Genomic DNA, 23,922 nt, shown 5'->3' with positions numbered 1-23,922 from the left:
GTAACATAGTCCCCCATTCGGATCTCCGGGCAGGGACTACTCAGGAGGACATCGTTATCAGGAGAAAGAAAACCGGCGTTCTACGGGTCGGAGCGTGTAATGTCAGATCCCTTAATCGGGCAGGTAGGTTAGAAAATTTAAAAGGGAAATGGATAGGTTAAAGTTAGATATAGTGGGAATTAATGAAGTTCAGTGGCAGGAGGAATAAGGCTTCTGGTCAGGTGAATACAGGGTTATAAATACAAAATCAAATAGGCGTAATGCAGGAGTAGGTTTAATAATGAATAAAAAAATAGGAGTGCGGGTAAGCTACTATAAACAGCATAGTGAACGCATGATTGTGGCCAAGATAGATACGAAGCCCATGCCTACTACAGTAGTACAAGTTTATATGCCAACTAGCTCTGCAGATGATGGAGAAATTGATGAAATGTATGATGAGATAAAATAAATCATTCAGGTAGTGAAGGGAGACGAAAATTTAATAGTCTTCGGTGACTGGAATTCGAGAGTAGGAAAAGGGAGAGAAGGAAACATAGTACGTGAATATGGATTGGGGCTAAGAAATGAAAGAGGAAGCCGCCTGGTAGAATTTTGCGCAGAGCATAACCTAATCATAGCTAACACTTGGTTCAAGAATCATGAAAGAAGGTTGTATACATGGAAGAACCCTGGAGATACTAAAAGGTATGAGATAGGTTATATAATGGTAAGACAGAGATTTAGGAACCAGGTTTTAAATTGTAAGACATTTCCAGGGCCAGATGTGGACTCTGACTACAATCTATTGGTTATGAACTGTAGATTAAAACTGAAGAAACTGCAAAAAGGTGGGAATTTAAGGGGATGGGACCTAGATAAACTGACTAAACCAGAGGTTGTACAGAGTTTCAGGGAGAGCATAAGGGAACAACTGACAGGAATGGGGGAAAGAAATTCAGTAGAAGAAGAATGGGTAGCTCTGAGGGATGAAGTAGTGAAGGCAGCAGAGGATCAAGTAGGTAAAAAGACGAGGGCTAGTAGAAATCCATGGGTAACAGAAGAAATATTGAATTTAATTGATGAAAGGAGAAAATATAAAAATGCAGTAAATGAAGCAGGCAAAAAGGAATACAAATGTCTCAAAAATGAGATCGGCAGGAAGTGCAAAATGGCTAAGCAGGGATGGCTAGAGGACAAATGTAAGGATATAGAGCCTTATCTCACTAGGGGTAGGATAGATACTGCCTACAGGAAAATTAAAGAGACCTTTGGAGAAAAGAGAGGCACTTGTATGAATATCAAGAGCTCAGATGGAAACCCAGTTCTAAGCAAAGAAGGGAAAGCAGATAGGTGGAAGGAGTATATAGAGGGTCTATTCAAGGGTGATGTACTTGAGGACAATATTATGGAAATGGAAGATTATGTAGATGAAGATGAAATGGGAGATATGATACTGCGTGAAGAGTTTGACAGAGCACTGAAAGACCTGAGTCGAAACGAGGCCCCGGGAGTAGACAACATTCCATTACACCTACTGACGGCCTTGGGAGAGCCGTCCTGACTAAACTCTACCATCTGGTGAACAAGATGTATTAGACAGGCGAAATACCCTGATACTTCAAGAAGAATATAATAATTCCAATCCCAAAGAAAGCAGGTGTTGACAGATGTAAAAATTACCGAACTATCAGTTTAATAAGTCACAGCTGCAAAATACTAATGCAAATTTTTTACAGACGAATGGAAAACCGTGGGGAAGATCAGTTCGGATTCCGTAGAAATGTTGGAACACATGAGGCAATACTGACCCTACGACTTTTCTTAGAAAATAGTTTAAGGAAAGGCAAACCTACGTTTCTAGCATTTGTAGACTTAGAGAAAGCTTTTGACAATGTTGACTGGAATACTCTCTTTCAAATTCTGAAGGTGGCAGAGGTAAAATACAGGGAGCAAAAGGCTATTTACAATTTGTGCAGAAACCAGATGGCAGTTATTAGGGTCGAGGGGCATGAAAGGGAAGCAGTGCTTGGGAAGGGAGTGAGACAGGGTTGTAGCCTCTCCCCGATGTTATTCAATCTGTATATTGAGCAAGCAGTAAAGGAAACAAAAGAAAAATTCGGAGCAGGTATTAAAATCCATGGAGAAGAAATAAAAACTTTGAGGTTCGCTGATGACATTGTAATTTTGTCAGAGACAGCAAAGGACTTGGAAGAGCAGTTGAACGGAATGGACAGTGTCTTGAAAGGAGTATATAAGATGAACATCAACAAAAGCAAAACGAGGATAATGGAATGTAGTTGAATTAAGTCGGGTGATGCTGAGGGAAATAAATTAGGAAATGAGACACTCGAAGTAGTAAAGGAGTTTTGCTATTTGGGGAGCAAAATAACTGATGATGGTCGAGGTAGAGAGGATATAAAATGTAGACTGGCAATGGCAAGGAAAGCTTTTCTGAAGAAGAGAAATTTGTTAACATCAATTATAGAGTGTCAGGAAGTCGTTTCTGGAAGTACTTGTATGGAGTGTAGCCATGTATGGAAGTGAAACATGGACGATAAATAGTTTGGACAAGAAGAGTATAGAAGCTTTTGAAATGTGGAGCTACAGAAGAATGCTCAAGATTAGATGGGTGCATCACATAGCTAATGAGGAGGTATTGAATAGAATTGGGGAGAAGAGGAGTTCGTGGCACAACCTGACAAGAAGAAGGGACCGGTTGGTAGGACATGTTCTGAGGCATCAAGGGATCACAAATTTAGCACTGGAGGGCAGCGTGGAGGGCAAATATCGTAGAGGGAGACCGAGAGATGAATACACTAAGCAGATTCAGAAGGATGTAGGTTGCGGTAAGTACTTAGGAGATGAAGAAGCTTGCACAGGATAGAGTAGCCTGGAGAGCTGCATCACACCTGTCTCAGGACTGAAGACCACAACAACAACAACAACAACAACAACAACAACTAATCTATAGTCGTCACTTGGCATAAGTTCTATAATAGTTTTAAATTGTGCAATTTACTGTGTGAGCATTTTTTGTAATGTAATAATGGCATGTAGGGCTGTGGATGTGCCTTTGCCTGACTTGTCTCACACTGTAACAGGGGCCTGTGCTCATGAGTTGGAGGCGTACATCTCAGCCGTTGAAGTCTTGTAGCACAGTTGTCAGCAGAGAGTCATTCCATGTCAAATCAACACACCTATTTTACCTCACCCTCTTAGATTTTACTGAAAGTTGGTATACTTATAGTGGGCACTGAGACTAAGAAAAATACCAAATTTCAATTTTTTATCTCAAACCATTCCTGAAATATGGCTATGTAAACTTTTCAAAAACCAGCCAAAAATGTGTGAATGGACTTTTTTTAAATTGTCCTAGGAGCTGCCCTAATTGAGCTAGAGAACTGGGAAAGGTGTCATTTTGCAGCATTTTGCATGCTCTTTCCAGGGATATACAACAAAACATAGCTTCTAATTAATAACCTTTTCAAAATACTAATTAATATTTTGATTTAATTTTAATTTTTTTTACAAAAGTACATAATTGAAAATTTTCAAAATATTTCCATAACTACTTCATACTATTGTAAATTACATGGTAAAATATAAATGTGGGATGATGATGGGTTCATTGTAAAAAAAAATTATTCCGGACTCTTGTTTTTCACTAACGGCCCTAGTTTTTTCCTTTAACAAACAGGAATTTCTTTAAAATATACTGAAAGGTAAGTAAAAACAGTATTAGAAATATCAAAACATCACCTTATTAAACCAAAACTAATCAGCATATTTTATAATTGAGTTGATTGCTTATTTTAATTTCATACAACTTCACTAACAGTATATTAACCGATATAACAAAAACAAGAAATTGAGCATTTAACTACAAACTGAAATAAAGTATGAATAAGTACAAGTATATACATAATAGTTCTGGTCCATGTTGTTTGAAATGGAACTATTAAACAAATTAGATACATAATGCTTGTTTTTGAGTAACAGGTATCTGTACATAGCTAAATTTAACACAATAGGCACTAACAATAATTTTGAAACAACTTTCTATAAACTATACATTAACACTAACCTGAGACAAAAATTAAGTTTTGAGTTGAAAGCAGTTTCCCAATAAATTGTCTTGGAACTTCACATATTACGTTTTAATAAAGCCGACTGGGTTTGGTTTACATCACTTTCATTAAGAATGTATGTTCTCCCTGTCGGAGTAAATGGATTCACTTTTGTGAGAACATCCACAACTGACACCCACAGGACATCTGCATGTGCAGGATAAGAGAATGACTTAGCTGGTCCACATGGATGAAGAAAAGTTATTTTCACTTCATCAAGTTCTTTGTTTTTTTCTAAAATGTACCCAAACCACCAGTTTCTGCCATATACAGTAGTGACATAGCCTGATACATTTTGTAACTTCAGTTTGTCTGGTGATGTAGTTACTTCCCTCTCCCAACTCTGCATATCACCTGAGAAGTACTTGGCTATTAATTTTGATGTAGTGTTGGGAATGAAAGCGTGAAATTGCTGTGTTCCTTTGATTGTCAATGCCTCTTCAAGTCGGCTTTTTAAGAATATTTCTGAAGCAGCGTAGTCTTCTTGAGTGGAATATGCAAAATCAACATTTGTGATATTATCTACTGCCCACTCAAATAGATATCGTGCGGTTTGGATCTGATTTTGGTATGGCCTTTGCAAACTTGCACGAGCTGCCAGTCTCTTTACTGAACCCCCTACTCCATCACAAGGCCCTTTCCCATGTGCTGTGGCTGAAAAGTGCCACTCAGCTTTTATGTTGAAGTCTTCCTCGTGAAGGCAAAGGTATAGGAACTTTTTCTTATTTTTATACTGAGCGGCAGAACCATCAGAATAATAGTATACCTTTTTTGGAATCTTTTGAAATTTATTTGTTAGATATGAAATTAGCTTCTTTTGATAGGTGTAAACCGCAGTTGTATTGCACTCCAGGCAATCAGAAACAATGACAAAGCTCATATGCTCAATTTTGTCTTCCTGTTTGTAATATATAACAAAAGGATGAATGGTAATCTGTTGTCTTGTCCAGTGGAAACTCTGAGCTTCATCCTGTAGAACTATACTATAATTTTCTGAAAAATCACATATGACAACAAATTCAGATTCCATAAGGTTTTCTCTTGTAGAGTTAAGGAATGTTCGTTGTTGCTTGGCAATGAAGTCATGCCGAATCAAAGTCGACATCTTACTACAAAATAAATCTATGAAATCTTCAGAAGGTTTCTGAACAATTTCCAGATTACATCGGTCAACTGACATCCACTGTCAGAACTGAACTTGTTCAATTAAGTTTTCATGAAAAGAGTCTCTTAAAATTTTACGTATGACAGTTTCTCCTGGGCAGTATTCACAGTTTCCCCATGTTGCAATCAACTGATGATGGGTTGCAAAGCATTTTTGCAATGGACTGCTTATAATTGTTTAAGCTGCTGTTTGTTGCTGTATTTAGTTTGGCATTTTCTATCATTAATTTTATGTTTTGGTGAGTTGTGCAGACACAGACAGCGTGTGCGCCACTCCGGCCAGCTAATACACAATGTTTTGGTCTCAACTCAGCAAATTTAGAGAAACCTATTTTTATGTTAGGAAACTTGTCTTTAAAATGCTTGTAAGCTTCTTTAAGGTTACACAAAATAAGTCTTTTTGATATTTTTGTTTTATTTCCACTTGTTTCTGTAATTGTCACACAATCTTTAATACCTGGCATTGCCCTGCTAACTTCATCATTTTCATAAAATGAATGTACAGTTTTGACAGTTTCTGTTGGTAAACACTTCCCTGGTTTTGGGTTTGGACCTTCCATGAATCCTTTCTCTTTCAAATTTTTTTTGGACTGCCGAACAATGTAATTAGGGGTATTAAATTCCCTGATTATTTTCCTGACACTCCACTTTTCAGGGAAACTTGTGAGAATCATTAGTTTTTTTGCTCTACTTATAGAATTTTTAAAGTTTCTTTTAAGATCTTCAAGAACGGATTCATTAGTATTTGACGAAGAAGTTTCAGGAGCAACAAAAAGTTTACGTGTCATTGATGAGATTTTCTTCACTTTTGATTTGGCGTAATGCCTAGATGTTTGTTTTCTTTGGTCAATTGGGGCTCACCTAGTTTTTGAAGTGTTGTGTTAAATGTTTTACCAGCTACTGAAGTTGGAGTGAAGTCAGGGTCTTGGTCTCGGATAATTATCTCTGATCCAGAAGATTCTTCTTCAACACTTTCATCACTGATGGGCTCTGGCGTATTTTTCAATTTGGTTACATCTTTCCTACATTTATCACAAATCTTGGCACCACTTGATATTTGAGGAAATAATTTGGGCATCCATGTTGTGACATTTCTCATTTTTTTTCTGTCTCTAATAAAATTATTTGACTTCTTCAATGGATTACAACACTGCACTCTTACAGCACTGCACTTTTTACTTGGTTCCATATTTATACAAAAACCACTTATAAACTGTCCTTCAATGTATAGATTTACTTGAAAATGAACTATTAAATATAATAGATACAGACTGGTCAACACAGAGGTAACAATTGATTTGCACTAAAACCACAGTGCACAATAATACTGTAGCCATACAAAGCCTTAGAAGGTAATAATGCAGACTACATCGTCTCAACAATGGCTCCAGTCTCTGAATTATTGTACAGACATCAAGCCCTATGTATACGGTCCTCTACTGACGTACTACCTTAAAGGTCAGTTTGGTCAAACTAGGGCCGTTAGTGAAAAACAAGAGTCCGGAATAATTTTTTTTAACAATGAACCCCATCATCATCCCACATTTATATTTTGCCATGTGATTTACAACAGAATGAAGCATTTATGGAAATATTTTGAAAATTTTCAATTATGTACTTTTTGTAAAAAAATTAAATCAAAATATTAATTACTATTTTGAAAAAGGTTGTTAATTAGAAGCTATGTTTTTTTGTCTATGACTGGAAAGAGCATGAAAAATGCTGCAAACTGACACCTTTCCCAGTTCTCTAGCTCAATTAGGGCAGCTCCTACGGCAATTTAAAAAAAGTCCGTTCACACATTTTTGGTCAGTTTTCAAAAAGTTTACATGACCATATTTCAGGAATGGTTTGAGGTAAAAAATTGAAATTTGGTATTTTTCTTAGTTTCAGCACCCACTATAAGTATACCAACTTTCAGCAAAATCTAAGAGGGTGAGGTAAAGTTTTTATTTAAAATGTGTTGATTTGACATGGAATGACTCCAGAGTCAAATGCTCTGCATGCGGCTGCAGTTGATTGCATCTGTACATGACTTCATTCCAGTCCTCAGGACATTTCTGCACAGGGTGAAGTCAGTGGTGCAAACCTGTGCCAAGAGCCCGGGTGTAATCGTTTGCTGTGATGTACTGATGGTCGTCGCCTCAAAGATGACACACTGTTGTCTGCGCAAGAACGAGAACTTGTTGGTTGCCTATCTGATTGCAGATAAGAGGCCTCACATGTAGGCTGCCCTGTAGACTAGATTGATAATACACACACACACACACACACACACACACACACACGTTGGTCCTCTTGGGACAAGGAGTTCATGTGCCAAATCTGGTCCACTGTGGTTCAAGGGCCTAGGAGTTGTTCTTTGACATCCACATTCTCACAGTCTCATACGTAAAGACTAGCTGACAAACCTGTCTTTGCCCATGTATTCATTTTGCCAATTTTCTATCAGAAATGGAAACAAAAAATGACCTGTGTTTGAAAAAGGTGGTTTCCGTGATGTAATTATGCAAGAGCAAGTTCACAACCCACTACATCAGGAATTAAGGACCACGTTTAATAAGGTTCCACCTACCTGACAACATATTAATGGGTAGCTACAGAAGTTGAAGGAAGCAGGATGTTTTTGTAAAGGCAGACGAATCAGAGCATCTGTGACAGATACTTATGTGGGCACACTGGGACAAGTGTGAGCTACATTGGACCACAGACTGGACAAGTGCCATGTGACTAACAGTTCAGGCATCAAACATTTGTACACATGACACAGAAAACTTCTTCAACTGTTTTTTTCTATACATATAATCATATAATACCTTATGCCAATAGAAGCATTTTTGGGAGAAACAATTTTTCTAATGGCTGAAATTTCCACAACAGAGCAAAGCACAGCATTTTCTTCCTTGCAGTCAGTTTTAACAGAACATCTGAAAAATATATATATATATATATACTCTATTTACTTAGGAACATTTATTAGGACATCCTCTAAAAATCTGAAGTAAGTTTGTTGGCACTGGCCAAATCTAATGTGCAACTGTCTTTTTGTTGAGCCTGTCTGCAACTCAACATGTCATCTTTACAGTGAGTAGCAATCTATTGTTTCCTGATACTGCTGATACAAGAGATGTCCCTAATCCAATAACTCTAGTATAATTTAAACATCTCAGCTTCTACGCCACCACTGAAAATAATTATTATATGTTATTTACTGATACAGTGTCAATATGTTTTATGAACAGCATAATGGCAGTTCTAAGAGTCTTAGGGCAAATAAAATACCATAAATTGAGTTAAAAATATAATTTTTGTTGCAGAACCAATGAAGAATACGAGTAAATGGACTTCACTGATTTCTCCAGATAAATTATTAAAAAAAAAAAAAAAGCATGAAACTGTTCATCTTAAACTTACCAACATAAAATTCAGGTATGTCAATATTATTTCTACGGCTTAGCATGTCCATTCTTTCCAGCTTTTCACGAATTTGATTTCTTTTCTTCATATCAGGATCTGGCAGAAATTCTGGGTATATCAATCTATAGTCCACACCTTCCCCAGAGCGACCTTCTAACGACTCCCTGCCTGTTGTGACAGGTTTTTCTGATTTCAAGACATCCTGAATCACTGTTACTCCAGACCGCTTTTGTTGCTGTTGAACACCTGTGACTGTCCCATAGTCTTCATGAGTCATATGCTCCAATATAAATATAAATAAAAATTAAGAGAAACACAGAACACAGTAGTATTATATTTACTAGTAACTGTTTTATATATCTGGTAAAAAGTGAAACATCATAATGCAACAAAATAGTGTCACTCCAAAATGTGACACACACACACACACACACACACACACACACACACACACACACACACACAAACACACAAACAAACAAACAAACAAACAACTTGGCAACCTGGCTCTCAGAATGTGTGTATCATTACATTAAACAAATCTGAATGCAGTATGTGGCAGTCCGTGTCAAAATTTGCATGGGCTTGTTGTGCAGTATATATTATTCTATTCTACTGGGTACATTTGTCCCACTAGTGTTTTATTTTATTTTATTTTAATTGTCATGTAGAATTTCCACAGCAGCTTTAAAAACACACAAGCGAGATAACTGGTGAGTTAACATGAATCAGATGGTGGATCACTGACAGTGATAAAGCAGCAGAAATTAGAGGTCTATCATCGTCCCATCACTCGTATCTTTCCCAAGCATTTATATCAATATATACTATGGTGCAGACAAAGATTTTATCCAAAGTAGCAAATAATGGCTAAAAATACTCAAAAATCAGAATCAACAGAAATTAACCACGCTTACATAAACCATATCCAGTTACTGTACTTATCATGCTACAGCCTGAAACTTTCAGACAGATTAAAAATGTCTGGTACACGGAATCAAATCCGCAGCTTGTGGTCTCGCGGTAACATTCTCGCTTCCCGAGCTCGGAATTCGGAGTTCCAGGTTCGATTCCCAGCAGGGTCAGGGATTTTCACCTGCCCCGAGATGACTGTGTGTTGTTGTGTCGTCTTCATCATCATCATTCATCCCCATTATGGTCAGAGGAAGGCAACAGCAAACCACCACCATTAGGACCTTGCGTAGTACGGCGGTGCGGGTCTCCCATGTTGTTCCCCTATGCTCTGTCAAGAACCACGGACTTCATTTCCACACGGAATCAAACCTACACCTTTATCTTTTAACAGTCGATGCTTTCATTGGATGAGACAGCTTTGAGCCGTGATGTAACTGTGTTCCCTGTTGTGACGCCATTCTGCCACAGTGTCTTTGAAATGGATTGTGTTGGTTGGTTGGTTAGTTGGTTTAAAGAAAGAGAAGCGACCAAACTACTAGGTCATCGGTCCCTTGTTCCTAATAAAATAATGCCACAAGGGTGAGAATAAAACGGACGAAACATATAACACAAAACGGAAAGAAAGGAAAAGCCACAAGAACGAAGGGAAGGCAACGAATACTAAAGGGAACAAAAGAGGACAAGAAAACAAGAGAGAGACGCTAGAAAGAGAAGGGAGTAGAACATGAAAGCAGATTTCAGTGGCTGGCCAACCACGAGAATAAAAAGGGAAAGCCAGCCACTCTGCAACACATTAAAACCTCCACCCTAAAAGCACTAGGGTGGAGGACACAGAGGGACAAAGGACATGCGCTAAAACCTACAGAGAAGTATAAAACCCACTCTCACGGATAAAACGTAAAACTAAAGCTGCTGTGGAGGCATTGTCGCCCAACAATGAAGGCAGGGTGCTGGGAAAGTTAAAAGTCTGCTGTAGAGAGGCTAAAAGTGGGCAGTCCAGCAAGAGGTGGACGACTGTCATTTGGGAGCCACAGTAACACTGAGGTGGGTCCTCACGATGGAGTAGGTAACCATGCGTTAGCCACATATGGCCAATGCGGAGCTGGCAGAGGACGACAACTGATTCTCTGCGAGAGGCCTGCATGGAAGACTTCCTCACATTCATAGTCTCCTTAATGACACACAGTTTGTTGTGCGTGCTGTTATGCCATTCCGTCTCCCAAAGCTGGAAAACTCTGCAGTGTAAGAAAGTACGCAGGTCAGCTTTGGAGATGCCTATCTCAAGAAGCAGTTTCCGCATCGCCTGTTTCGCCAGCCTGTCGGCAAGTTCATTGCTGGGGATTCCGACATGTCCTGGGGTCCACACAAACACCACGGAGTGGCGGGACTATTCCAGGGCATAGATGGACTCCTGAATGGACGCTACCAGAGGGTGGCGAGGGTAGCACTGGTCGAAAGCTCCTAGGGTGCTTAATGAGTCAGTACACAGGAGAAATGACTCGTCAGGGCATGAGCGGATGTACTCAAGAGTACACGATATGGCCGTCAGCTCTGCAGAGAAAATACTGCAGCCAACTGGAAAGGAGTGCTGCTCAACATGTCCTCCATGAACATATGCGAAGCCTACGTGACTATGACCCATTGAGCTGTTGGTGTAAACCACTTCAGAGCCCCAGAACATGTCAAGAATCGAGAGCACGTGACAGCGGAGAGCGGCGGGTTTAACGAAGTCCTTAGGGCCATTCAAAACGTCCAGACGAAGCTGCGGCCGAGGCGTACACCATGGAGGCATATGTGAACAGACCGCAAGTAGAGGTGGTAAAGGGAAGGACTCCAGTTTGGAGATAAGGGACCGCATGCGAACTGCAATCGTTAGCCATGATCTGGGCCGCCGATGTGGAAGATGGACTGCCGCGGGCAGGAAAAGGAGACGGTAATTTGGATGCTCAGGGGAACTATGAATGTGTGCAGCGTAACTGGTGAGCAGTTGCACACGTCTGATCTGCAGTGGAGGGACACAAGCCTCCACCAGTATGCTGGTCACCGGACTCGTCCTAAAAGCTCCTGACGCTAATCGAACCCCACAGTGGTGCACAGGGTCGAGTAAATGCAACGCTGAAGGTGCTACCGAGCCATAACCCACACTCCCATAGTCAATTCGGGATTGGACAAGGGCTCTGTAGAAGTGCTGCAGCGTACAGCGGTCTGCACCCCAGTTGGTGTTGATCAAGCAACAGAGGGCATTGAGGTGCTGCCAGCACTTCTGCTTAAGCTAACAAAGATGAGGGAGCCAAGTCAATCGAGCGACAAAAACCAGTCCTAGGAATGATATGTCTCCACTACAGTGAGTGGATCGTCATTAAGATAAAGTGTGGGTTCCGGATGAACAGTACGACGCCGAGAGAAGACACATGACTTTGTGGCTGAAAACTGGAAGCCGTGGGTTAGAGCCCATGACTGCGCCTTGTAGATGGCTCCCTGGAGGCGCCGCTCAGCAACAACAGTACTGGAGTAGCAGTATGAAATGCAGAAGTCATCTGCATACAGAGGTGAGATGGAGGGCCCGACAGCCGCTGCTAGACCATTAATGACCACTAAAAATAGAGAGACACTCAATACAGATCCCTGCGGGACTCCATTCTCCCAGATATGGATGGAACTACGGGAGTCACCAACTTGGACACAGAAAGTACGGAGCGACAGGAAGTTTTGGATAAAAATCGGGAGTGGTCCCTGGAGACCCCACTGATACAATGTGGCAAGGATATGACGTCGCCAGGTCATGTCGTATGCTTTACGCACGTCAAACAAGACAGCAATCAGGTGTTGCCATCTGGAAAACGCTGTTCGGATGGTAGACTCGATGGACACAAGATTATCAGTGGTAGAGCGATCCTGGCGGAAGCCACCCTGACATGGGGCCAGCAAGCCACGTGACTCCAGGACCGACATACCATACGTTCCAGCAGCTTACAAAGAACGTTGGTGAGGCTGATGGGCTGATAGATATCCATGTCAAGCAGATTTTTACTGGGTTTGAGCACCGAAATGATGGTGCTCTCCCGCCATTGCGAGGGAAAGACGCCATCGCACCAGATCCGGTTGAAAAGGACAAGAAGATGTTGCTTGTAGTCAGATGCGAGATGTTGAATCATTTGTCTGTGGATGCGATCAGGCCCAGGAGCTGTGTCGGGGCAACGTGCAGGGGCACTGAGGAGCTCCCATTCTGTAAATGGGGTGTTATAGCATTCACTGTAGCGTGTAGAGGACATTCCCTTCCAGCCGCTGTTTGAGCGTGCGAAAGGCTGTGGAATAATTCTCCAATGCAGAGGCTCAAGCAAAGGGCTCAGCAATCGTGCTTGTGCCGGTACACAACTCGCCATTTATGGTAAGACCAGGGACAGCTGTTGGGTCCTGGTACCCAAAAAGATGTTTGATCTTTGCCCAGACTTGGGAAGGTGACATGTGGCACCCAATGGTGGAGATGTATCTCTCCAACACTCATTTTTCTGTTGTTTGATAAGGTAGTGAACACGGGCACGGAGCCATTTGAAAGCTATGAGGTGCTGCAGGGAAGGGCGCCGCTTATGTCACTGTAGAGCTCGCCGACACTCCTTAATTGCTTCAGCAACTTCCGGCGACCACCAAGGGACTGCCTTACGCCTTGGGCACCCTAAAGAGTGAGGAATCGCGTTTTCTGCCGCAGAAACAATTGTGCTACTCACCTGCTCAACCATCACATCGATGTTACCATGTGGGGGAGATTCAGCGGTGACAGCAGAGGTGAAAGTTCCCCAGTCTGCCTTGTTCAAAGCCCATCTGGGAAGGTGTCCATGGGCCTGATTCTGGGGCAGTGACAGGAAGATAGGGAATTGGTCACTATCACACAGGTCATTATGTGCTCTCTAGTGGATACATGGGAGAAGTCCTGGGCTGCAAATTGATAAATCAGTGGCTGGGTAACTACCATGAGCCACACTGAAATGTGTGGCGGCCCCAGTATTTAGAGGCCGAGCTCAAATTGCGTCAGTAAAGTTTCAACATCTCTGCCTCGGCCAGTAAGCATGGTACCAATCAGTGCAGCTAATACATTCAGGGGTACTGCACCATCTGGAGGAAGACATACGTTGCAGACAGTTATTTCCTACATCGTCCTTATTCTGACAGCCACAGTTCCAAGAGGGGTTTGAAGGGGCACATGTTCACTACAGACCGAGTTTAGGACATAAACGCAAACTCCACCTGACACTCGATTACAGTCGCTATGGTTCCTGTAATATCCCTTATAGCCACAGAGGGCAGGGGTCCGCATTGCTGGGAACCAGGTTTCCTGGAGGGCAATGCAGATAGCAGGTGTAAAGCTTAACAGCTGCCGTAGCTCAGCTGCTGGGCGGTGGAAAAAACCGCCACAATTCCACTGGAGGATGAAATCTTGAGACTGGGAAGGCATGGAACATTCAATGAGGCAGTTTACGCCTCAGAGTCACCTGCTGCCACCAATTTATTGCCTGAGCAGTCTATATCCATTGTGTCTGAGAGTCTGGCGAGATCTACGTCCTCAGTGGGTGCCAAAATCTCCACCTCATCCTCAGCCGCAGAACTTGTAGGTAGCGGTGGTGTGAGTGCCAGGGGTTTTCTTTTTGGATTTCTCTCACTGCTCCTTGGGTTTCCCTGACTAGGAGGACTTCACTGGCTCAGTCTCCGGGACAGGATGAGCGTGAAGCCATATGACCAGCTGCTTTTGGGCTCTTCAGCCACTGGCGGGTGTCGTCTTTCCCACTAGAAGAAACCTGGGAAGGGAGTGACCCAAGGGACCCCTTCCTAGTGAGAGAAGTCAAAGAAGACTTATGCTTCTCCGGCAGGAGCAACAGGGAGGGAAATGCCCCCCCGCCATCAAGGGGGTAGGTGTAGTCTTCCGGCTCTGAGAGGAGACCTGGGTTGGCGGAGCTGACGGTGTCAGAACTGTTGTAGCGGCAGCGTAAGATGAAGTCATATGCATAGGATGCAGGCATTCAAATTTTCTCTTAGCCTCAGTGTAGGTCAGTCTGTCCAGGGTCTTGTACTCCATGATTTTCCTTTCTTTCTGGAGAATCCTGTGGGGATGGATGTCCCCGATGGTTGGGGGGGTGTTGCTCCCGAAGTAGGCGGTGCAGGAGCAACAGGGAGGGAAATGCCCCTGACGGTGTCAGAACTGTTGTCGCGGCAGCGTAAGATGATGTCATATGCATAGGATGCAGGCATTCAAATTTTCTCTTAGCCTCAGTGTAGGTCAGTCTGTCCAGGGTCTTGTACTCCATGATTTTCCTTTCTTTCTGGAGAATCCTGCAGTCAGGCAAGCAAGACAAATGGTGCTCTCCACAGTTGACACAGATGGAAGACGGGGTACATGGGGTATTGGGATGCGATGCGCGTCCGCAATCTCGGCATGTGACGCTGGAAGTACAGCGGGAAGACATATGGCCGATATTCCAGCACTTAAAGCACCGCATCGGGGGAGGGATATATGGCTTTACATCACACCGGTAGACCATCACCTTTACCTTCTCAGGCAATGTATCACCCTTAAAGGCCAAGATGAAGGCACCGGTGGCAACCAGATTATCCTACAGACCCCGGTGGACACGCCAGATAAAATGTACACATTGCCGCTCTAAACTGGCGTGCAGCTCATCGTCGGACTGCAAAAGAAGGTCTCTGTGAAATATGATACCCTGGACCATATTTAAGCTCTTATGGGGCGTGATGGTTACAGAAACATCCCCCAGCTTGTCACAAGCAAGTAACTCCCTTGACTGGGCAGAGGATGCTGTTTTGATCAAGACTGACCCAGATCTCATTTTGGACAAGGCCTCCACCTCCCCGAACTTGTCCTCTAAATGTTCAACAAAAAAACTGTGGCTTCATCATCATGAAATATTCCCTATCAGCTCTTGAATATACGAGGTCCTGGGGCAAATAAGATCCACTACCATTCTTAGCCTGACGTTCCTCCCATGGTGTGGCCAGGGAGGGGAACGATTTGGGGTCGTACTTCTGTGCGTTGAATTGAGCTTGTGATCCCTTAGAGACTGCTGGTGTTTCAACACCAGCAAGAGATGATGAACTGCACTTCATCACGTGTCATCCGCCCTGATGCAACCCACTCCGACCAGGGCCCCTCCCCACGGGTGCCACCCGGGAGTCCCAATGCCCCAGGGGGATGGGCATCTACCCCTTGGCATACGTGGGGAGTTAACAGTGCAGACATCAGCATAGTGATCCCTGTGTGGTCAGGGGGCTACAACCAACAGGGTACATGGTGGCCCCACCACAACAGACTGGCTACCGTGCTGGTTATCAGGCGCAAAGAAGTCCATGGTCATCATCGACACAAAAATCGGCACTGCATAGTGCATCGTAGTAAACGTACTCAGGGAGGTGTCCTTGGCCAAGAGATGGAGAGTGGGCAGGACTGCAACGCAACGACGAGAAAGTGGGCTAAAGATCTCAATGCACGATGCACCTTGTAAGGCACCCTTCCCTAATTGGCTTGCTCTTCAGGAAAATTTTGAAGAATGGAGGTCAAATCCTACAGGGGACCATCACATAAAGACCAAAACATGTGAAACTCCTTTTAGTCGCCTCATACGACAGGCAGGAATACCTCGGGCCCATTCTAACACCCGGACCCGCAAGGGGTTGGATTGTGTTAGCAGAGAGCATGTTGGAGTACGTGGGGGCACACTTTAAATAGGAGTAGCCACCATCTTGATGACATCATTGGTCTAAGACGAGGTGGGGGACTGCAGTCTTTGCACAGAGCTTCCACAGCACACATTTATGGACTATTACTCACAGAGAAATGGGAGAAATTTACAGGTTGTACCTAAATCATTTTTCATTATAAGCATTCTCCATAAGGATGCCATCATGCATACAGCTCTATATGCTAAAACCCCACAAAAGAAGAAGAAATGACAAGACTACCTGTGAATGCGCAAATATGATATGAGCCCCAAATTTTGTTCAGAATCCTATGCTGGCATGCTCATTGCTAAGTTCAGTTACAATGAATGGGCATACACAAATTATCTACACTTGCCATATCAAAGACCTTGTTATTAAACACTTTTAGTAGCACAATGAAGGTGCCCTGTTTTTGTGTTTCATCGCTTGTATCATATGGAATCCCAGTGTGTGGAACGGTTGATAGAGACCAAGTTACAGAAGCACACCACCATCATATTCTACCATAAAACTGGGGTGCAAAATGTCAAAGGGGTCTAGAAGGGTCATGAAGAGGATGAGTCCTAGCATCTGAGTATTTGTGATCAAAATGTGGCAGTTGCAACAGGCATTCAGCCCTACCAAATCAGTCCATCAAATGTCTCGACACTTGCAGTTACACCAACCACAGTACACAGACTACTACACAGGAGACTGAAGCATGATGCCTACAAGGTGCAGCTGCTGCATGCACTTCAACCTGATGATATAGCAGTTGAGAATCAGTTGCATCAATGATAACCCAGACTGTCTGAAACAGGTGATGTTGGCCCACAAAGCTTGCTTACATGTGTCCAGAAAGATAAGCTGATACAATGTGAGAATCTGGAGGTCTGAACAACCATTAGCAGAGAAACTGTGAGTGATGGTCCAAAAATAAATGTGTGACGTGCTCTGCTTCATGAACGTATGGGGAGCCTGTTTTCTTAGCGGAGGTGTCAATAACCTCAGCTGTTAATCTGGACATGGTGGAACAGTTTGCATTCTCACAGGTTGCAGAACTGCAATCTAATAGCATGTAGTAGCAAGATGGTGCCCCTGCTTACTGGGCGTCAATCATTAGGACAACATTGGACGACACATTTCCAGGTCAGTGGACTGGCGGAGGAGAATCCTTTTTCTGGTCCCAAGGTCTCTAGACATAACACCATCAACCAGACCTCAATGCGGGACCTGCAGGAACAGTGAGCGCGCGCGCTCTCTCTCTCTCTCTCTCTCTCTCTCTCTCTCTCTCTCCCCCCCCCCCCCCCACACACACACACACAGCCACCCATGCCCGAGGGAGGACTCGAACCTCACCTCCACTGGGACCAGCCGCACAGTCCATGACTGCAGCGCCTTAGACCACTCGGCTGCAAGCAACTCAAATTTTGCTTAGATATCTTGCATGCTACCAACCTCGCACACCTTGAACTCTGTTGAACAGCTACAATAACTTTAGAAGAGTGTGAACATTATGAAGCTGCAAACCACACCTTTCTGTCCCAGTTTCTAAAACAGACACGATCACAGTTGTAAAGATAATTTTGGAACACCATGAATTAGGCAGAGGATACAGCAATAGTTGATCAGGATTGTGCACAGTCTACTGTTGCTGATCACAAAGCTATTTGCTTATTTCATCCTTTAATCCCAATCGACAGAAGAGAAGACAGCTAAAAATAGTAACATAGAGAAAGGTCTATAAAATAGACCATAGAGAAACGGAGGTCCTGAACTAAAGATTAAATGTTCTTTGCAATACTGCTACAATGGATAAAAAGTAAAATGCGGTTGACAGCCCATGCATCATTTGCTAACAAAGCCGATAACTTAAGACAGCAAACACAAATGAGAATGTAAGTGATTAAAAAGGGGCATTCCGTCAGGATATGATGGACCGTCGAAGGTTGAGGGCAATGAGTACAAAGCGGTGAGAGTTCTGCTGTAAATTTTGAGCAGTGTTCTGGAAGCCGATATCGAAAAATGTCAGTGCCAATGATCAAGGCACACCCAACACCAGTCAGTCCAAGAGTCATCAATGTACACAAAGGTACTACTGCGAAGTTCCATGCGAAGGTTGTGAAACTGAAGGCAATAGAGCAAGGCTGGAGTAGTGTCATTAAGAAGAGAATGAAGGCCAAGGCGAACACGGGCTGCCAAACGAAGCCAAGGTGGTGAAGGGTTCACACCACTGAGAAATTGGCATTGGGAAATTGCAGACAAAGGGCATGCATACCTGGTGAAGAGAAAGTCATGTCAGTAGGATAGCAGTAGTTAGGCAGCTTCTGCATACAGACTCTTAACTGGGCTTATGTAAAACATACCAGTGGCCAAACAGATGCCACTATGGTGAATAGTATTAAGACGGTGCAGGAGGGGCGGACGTGCAGTGTAAACGAAACATCAATAGTCTAGTTTCGAATGGACAAGGGACCGGTAGAAATGGAGGAGGGTGGTTCAATCTGCTCCACAAGAAGTATCACTGAGGACACACAGTACGATGAGGGACCGCATACAGCGGGCTGCCAGGTAAGAGACCTCGGAGGACCGAGAAGGTTTTCTATCGAGCATGAGCACCACGAATTTCGTAGTTTCAATAAATGGAAGAGCAACAGATCCAAGTCGTAAAGACGATGGAAGAAACCAATTGTGCTGCCAGATTTTCATACAAACAGTTTTGTCAGTGGAAAACGAAAGCTCCACGAGAAAAGATGGTAGAGACATTGCTGAAGATGCCGCTCAATGAGACAAGTACATGGAGAACTGCAATGTATGGCAAAATTGTCAACGGAAAGGGAGATGGAGACACCTGGTGGGAGACAGGCCATTATAGAGTTAATGGTGATAACAAAGAGAACGACGCTCAGGAAGGAACCCTGAGGAACACCGTTTTCCTGGATAAATGTGTCTGACAAGGCAGAACCCACAAGTACCTTGAAAACTCTGTCTTTTAAAAATTCCTGAAGGAAACGGGGCATGCTGCCACAGAAACCCCACGTGTAGAGAGTACGGAGGATACCAGTCCTCCAGCAGGTGTCGTAGGCTTTCTCCATATCGAAAAACACGGCCAGTCTGGGATTTCTGCAGAAAACCATTCATGACATGGGTGGACAAAGTGACAAGATGGTCAACTCTGGAACAGCGTGCTCGAAATCCACACTGTGCAGTGGTTAGTAAATTGCAAAACTTAAGCCACGAAGCCAGCCAGGAATGAATCATACATCTCATCACCCTGCAAACACAGCTGGCGAGAGAAATAGTGCGGCAGCTAGAAGGAAAGAGTTTGTCATTAGCAGGCTTAGGTATGGGTATGACAGTGGCTTCATGTCAGCGTATGGGAAACGTGATCTCTGCCCAGATGCGGTTGTACGTATGAAGGAGAAAGTGCTTGCCTGCAAGAAAAGCTGCTGCAACATCTGAATGTGAACATTGTCTGGCCCTGGGGAGGGGGATCGGGATGAAACGAGAGCACGATCTAGCTCCCTGAAAGTAAAGGCGGCAGTGTAACACACTCTCTATTCTGAGAAGAAGAAGGTATTGGCTCAAGTCTCCTCTGCTCATTTCCAAGGCATGGTGATAGTGAGAGGAGCTCGAAATCTGTGCAAAATGGCGGCCCAAGGTGTTGGAGATGGCAATAGGGTCCACTGTGACATGTCTGGTACCATCAGGCTGGAAATTGGTGAATGGACCTTGGTCCTAGAGAGCCGTCAGAGGTAGGTCCACATGATGGAAGAGGCACTGGAACTGTTAAAAGAACTGGTAAATGAAATCCAGCTAGCGTTTCTGCTATCCCAAAGAACACGACTCCACGTGCGAACTGCATTGTTGTGGCACGCCTTGGCCCACCGAGGGACTGGGACACGGAGCAGTAAAAAGGAAGTGCAAGGAATGCAATATTCTGTGGCAGTAAGGATAACGATTATGAGATATTCCACCTGGTCATCACAAGTGGGGAAATCTTGTTCATCGAAGGTTGCCAGGAAGAAGTAAAGCATCAATTCGGCCTTAGTAAGCTGCCATTTGTGTGGGCACATAAGTGGGGTAGGAGTCGGCCAACAGATAGCACACAGGAAATGGTCGCTCAAGTATGTGTAAGAGAGAATGGACCACTGTAGACGATGGGCAAGCTAGGCAGTGGAGAAGGCTAGGTCCAAATGGGAACAGGTGTGTGAGGAGTCTGGAAGGAACATAGGTGCTCCTGTGTTAAGCAGAAGAGGTTAAGTTGATGGAGAACACCAGCCAAGAGGGCACCTCTCGGACAGGTTCTGGGAGAACCCTAAAGGGGATGGTACGTATTAAAGTCACCGAGCTGCAGAAAGGGATGAGGTAGCTGCCTAATAAGCTGGAGGAAGTCTGTCCTGGTGACATAGAATGACAGAGGGATGTCAATGGTACAAAGGGAAAAAGTCAAGTGAGGAAGGAAAATGCGGACTGCAACAGCCTGAAGCCAGATAGTCAGGGAGATGAACTGACTATGAACATCATCCTGTATGAGCAGCATGACTTCCCCATGAGGTGGAATGCCCTCCTCAGGAGAAGGTCAAAGCGGACAGGGAAAAAATGCAGGAGGTCAAAGTGATCATGAGGACACAATAGTTGCCATAACATACTCTATTTTAGTAACAAATAATTGACAGCAATTAGAGAGTGTCATGGCGGATACATGATTTGGCGACTACAGGTCATTGTAGTTACACAGGTTAAATGCCGCAACATTTAAATACAGGAAAAACAAACACAAATATACCTATTTCAAAAGTCAGACAAAAATTAGAGAGAGTCTCCATTCCTTAAATAGTAACCATGGTTGATACCTCACCGGGGAGGGGGGGCCCTCCTTTGTTGTAATCCCAAGAAGGCAGTATAGTGCCTGCACGTTCAGGCAGCAAATAGAGGTTTGCAGCCTGGTGCTGTAGATATTGTAGAATCGTCGACACAGCTGAACAACATGGGCTGCACATCAAATAACATGGGCTGCACACCATATTGCTGCCCAACTGTTCAACCATGACGGCTGGTCAGGGAGGGGTTTAAGTTATGCTGCTTGCTGTTGTCTGCACAGTACAGGCTGTGATTGCGTTACTCCGAATGGTCTGGAGCAGAGGCTATGTCTGGGGCAGCCGGCACAATCAGCAGCAGCTTGACGGCACAGAAGTCGGTTAAGCTGGAGGAGCATTATCAAAGGCCGGACCAAGACAATTACATCCTGAACAGTGTCACAAAAATGTCTTGCTACAGCTGTGGGACGCTGATCAAGCACAGGCGACTGCTGTCGGTGACCAATGCCCGATTCCTGGCACATCGTTTTTGGCTCCAAGCTCTGCTTCAGTCTACCCTGCTACAGAAGTGTTATAGGCCATTACTGTTCTTGATCTGTATCAACCATTTAGGAGACAACCTGAGCATTTCTCTCTTACATCTGATGCTGTCATTTATCATCCAGTAGTTAAATCTAGTTGCAACGTGATTCAGACATGATGTCTGCATGGTGTGGAAAGTGACAACTGACTCCAAACAACAATAAGTTTGTTGACAGGCTACTGCCATTCACACCATAAGCAACTATTTTTGGCACTTATGCAGTATAGGGGGTACATGCACTGATTGTACTCTCTATGTAATGTATAATGTTGATAACACAGTATCCTCATTATTATCATGTTTGATAAAGGGGCATTAGGATGGTGTTTTGTAACACTGAAATCAACTACAAAATACCCTATAAATACAAATGAAAGCGTAATTCCTACCACATAAGTTTAAAGCAACATGATCTATAAGAAGATAGAGGTGCAGAGACATTACTGAAGTGTTTGATACCACTTCATCATCTCACAACCATACTACATCCTTCAACATAACCTAGAATTCGGGATATACTGCAGACCAGTCTGTCACCACAACCTGAGCTGTAGCGTACCATGAGGTGAGAATCTGGTTGAGATATAGCAAATGTTAATTATCAGCATGACGTGAGTAACTCATTTCTCTGCAAGAAGGATGGTAAAACCACGCTCAAATTATGAAAACTTCCTTAGCGGTGGCATTTCAAAATTGTCAATATTTTATTTTAATACATTTGCTAGCAGAATTTAAAAAAAATATGTACACTAATGTTGGGGTCCGGGATGAAAACAAACACAGCGACACAGTTAACGATGTAATGCAATTATGATTTATGGAAGGCGCAAATATTTCCACTTCCTTAACCACCGTAGTGCTACCAGTTATCCACTCTCACAGTTAGTAGTACTGCGTATTTCTCCCTCATCTTGTCCCATGACGTACCACACCGAACTGCAAGATATTTGAAATCAATCACTTACGCTCCATGTCACAACATTTACTATTAGGTGTAAAAAAAATTGTGTGTGTGTGTGTGTGTGTCTTTCATGCACAAATAAATTTTTGATCTGTATTTTCCACGACACAACAAAAACCTGTCAATATCATAACATTCTTCCGTAGAAAACACTAACGGGTTAATACCACACAGGCATACATCTACTGATAGATATTTACCACAACAGCGTGGCTGGAATAAGTGTTTAGCATATCTCGAACTCAATCTACACGCCATCCTCATGACGCTACCTAGTACCTACCACACCGAATTGTTTACATACTACGTCAAAGATTACAATGAGTTCAAACCAAGTAGCTTAATATCATGGAGGTATACCTTCAAGCTTAATATTGAGGTCACTGGTGCAATCTTCGATGCCAGTGCTCTCTATTAGGGAAGATATGACTTAACTTTCAAACGAAAGACCATACAAAGCTGTAAATCTCCTTGTTACGAATGCCGTGGCATTTTCACGGAGGTTTCAGCCTGTTTCACACTCGCGACTATAGGACGCCACTGCTAATGGCAGTTGCACGTACAAACACCCAGTGTTCAATTGCGTGACTCAAGTGCCGCATCTTTTGTCATACTACAAGAAGTTCTACATCTATATCTACATCTAAATCTATACTCTGCAAATGACGGTGACGTTCATGGCGGAGGGTTTGTCCCAATGAACCAATTATTACGGTTTTATCCCATTCCGCTCTCGTTTGGAGTGTAGGAAGAATTATTGTTTGGATGCCTGTGTGGTGCAGTAATTATTCTAATCTTATTTTCACGATCTCTATGTGAGCTATACATAGAAGATTGTAGTATATTTCCAGAGTCCTTATTTAAAGCCGGTTCTGGAAACTTTGTTTACAGATTTCATCGGAATTGCTTACACCTGTCTTCAAGAGTCTGCAAGTTCAGTTCCTTCAGTACCTCTGTGAAACTCTCTCACAGATTAAACAAACCTGTGGCCATTTGTGCTGCCTTTCTCTGTATATGTTCAGTATCCTCTGTTAGGTCTATTTGGTATGGATCCCACACACTTGAGCAATATTCTAGAACAGGTCGCATGAGTGATTCGTAGGCAATCTGCTTTGTAGAGTGATTGCACTTCCCATATTGCACCAATAAACCAAAAAATAAATAAATAAACACACCCACCTTACCCACAACTGAGCCTATGTGATCATTGCACTTCATATCCCACAAAGTGTTACACCCAGGTATTTG

General features: G+C 43.2%; 1 protein-coding gene across 1 annotated transcript in view; it reads right to left on the bottom strand.

Moving 5' to 3' along the window:
• LOC126239920 (39S ribosomal protein L19, mitochondrial) overlaps positions 1-23,029 on the bottom strand; it is an 81,960-nt gene extending 58,931 nt beyond the window's left edge. The window contains exons 1-2 of the mRNA XM_049947895.1: positions 22,875-23,029; positions 8,688-8,942 (exon numbers count right to left, since the gene is read on the bottom strand). Coding sequence (XP_049803852.1) covers positions 8,688-8,942; positions 22,875-22,938 — 319 coding nt within the window. The 5' untranslated portion in view covers positions 22,939-23,029. The remainder of the gene's footprint in view (positions 1-8,687; positions 8,943-22,874) is intronic.
• Positions 23,030-23,922: the final 893 nt, after the last annotated feature.

This window comes from Schistocerca nitens, chromosome 1 (genome assembly GCF_023898315.1).
Source record: "Schistocerca nitens isolate TAMUIC-IGC-003100 chromosome 1, iqSchNite1.1, whole genome shotgun sequence".
Taxonomy (NCBI): domain Eukaryota; kingdom Metazoa; phylum Arthropoda; class Insecta; order Orthoptera; family Acrididae; genus Schistocerca; species Schistocerca nitens.
The sequence above is the reverse complement of the archived record's forward strand: the minus strand, read 5'-3'. Positions and strand labels throughout refer to the sequence as shown.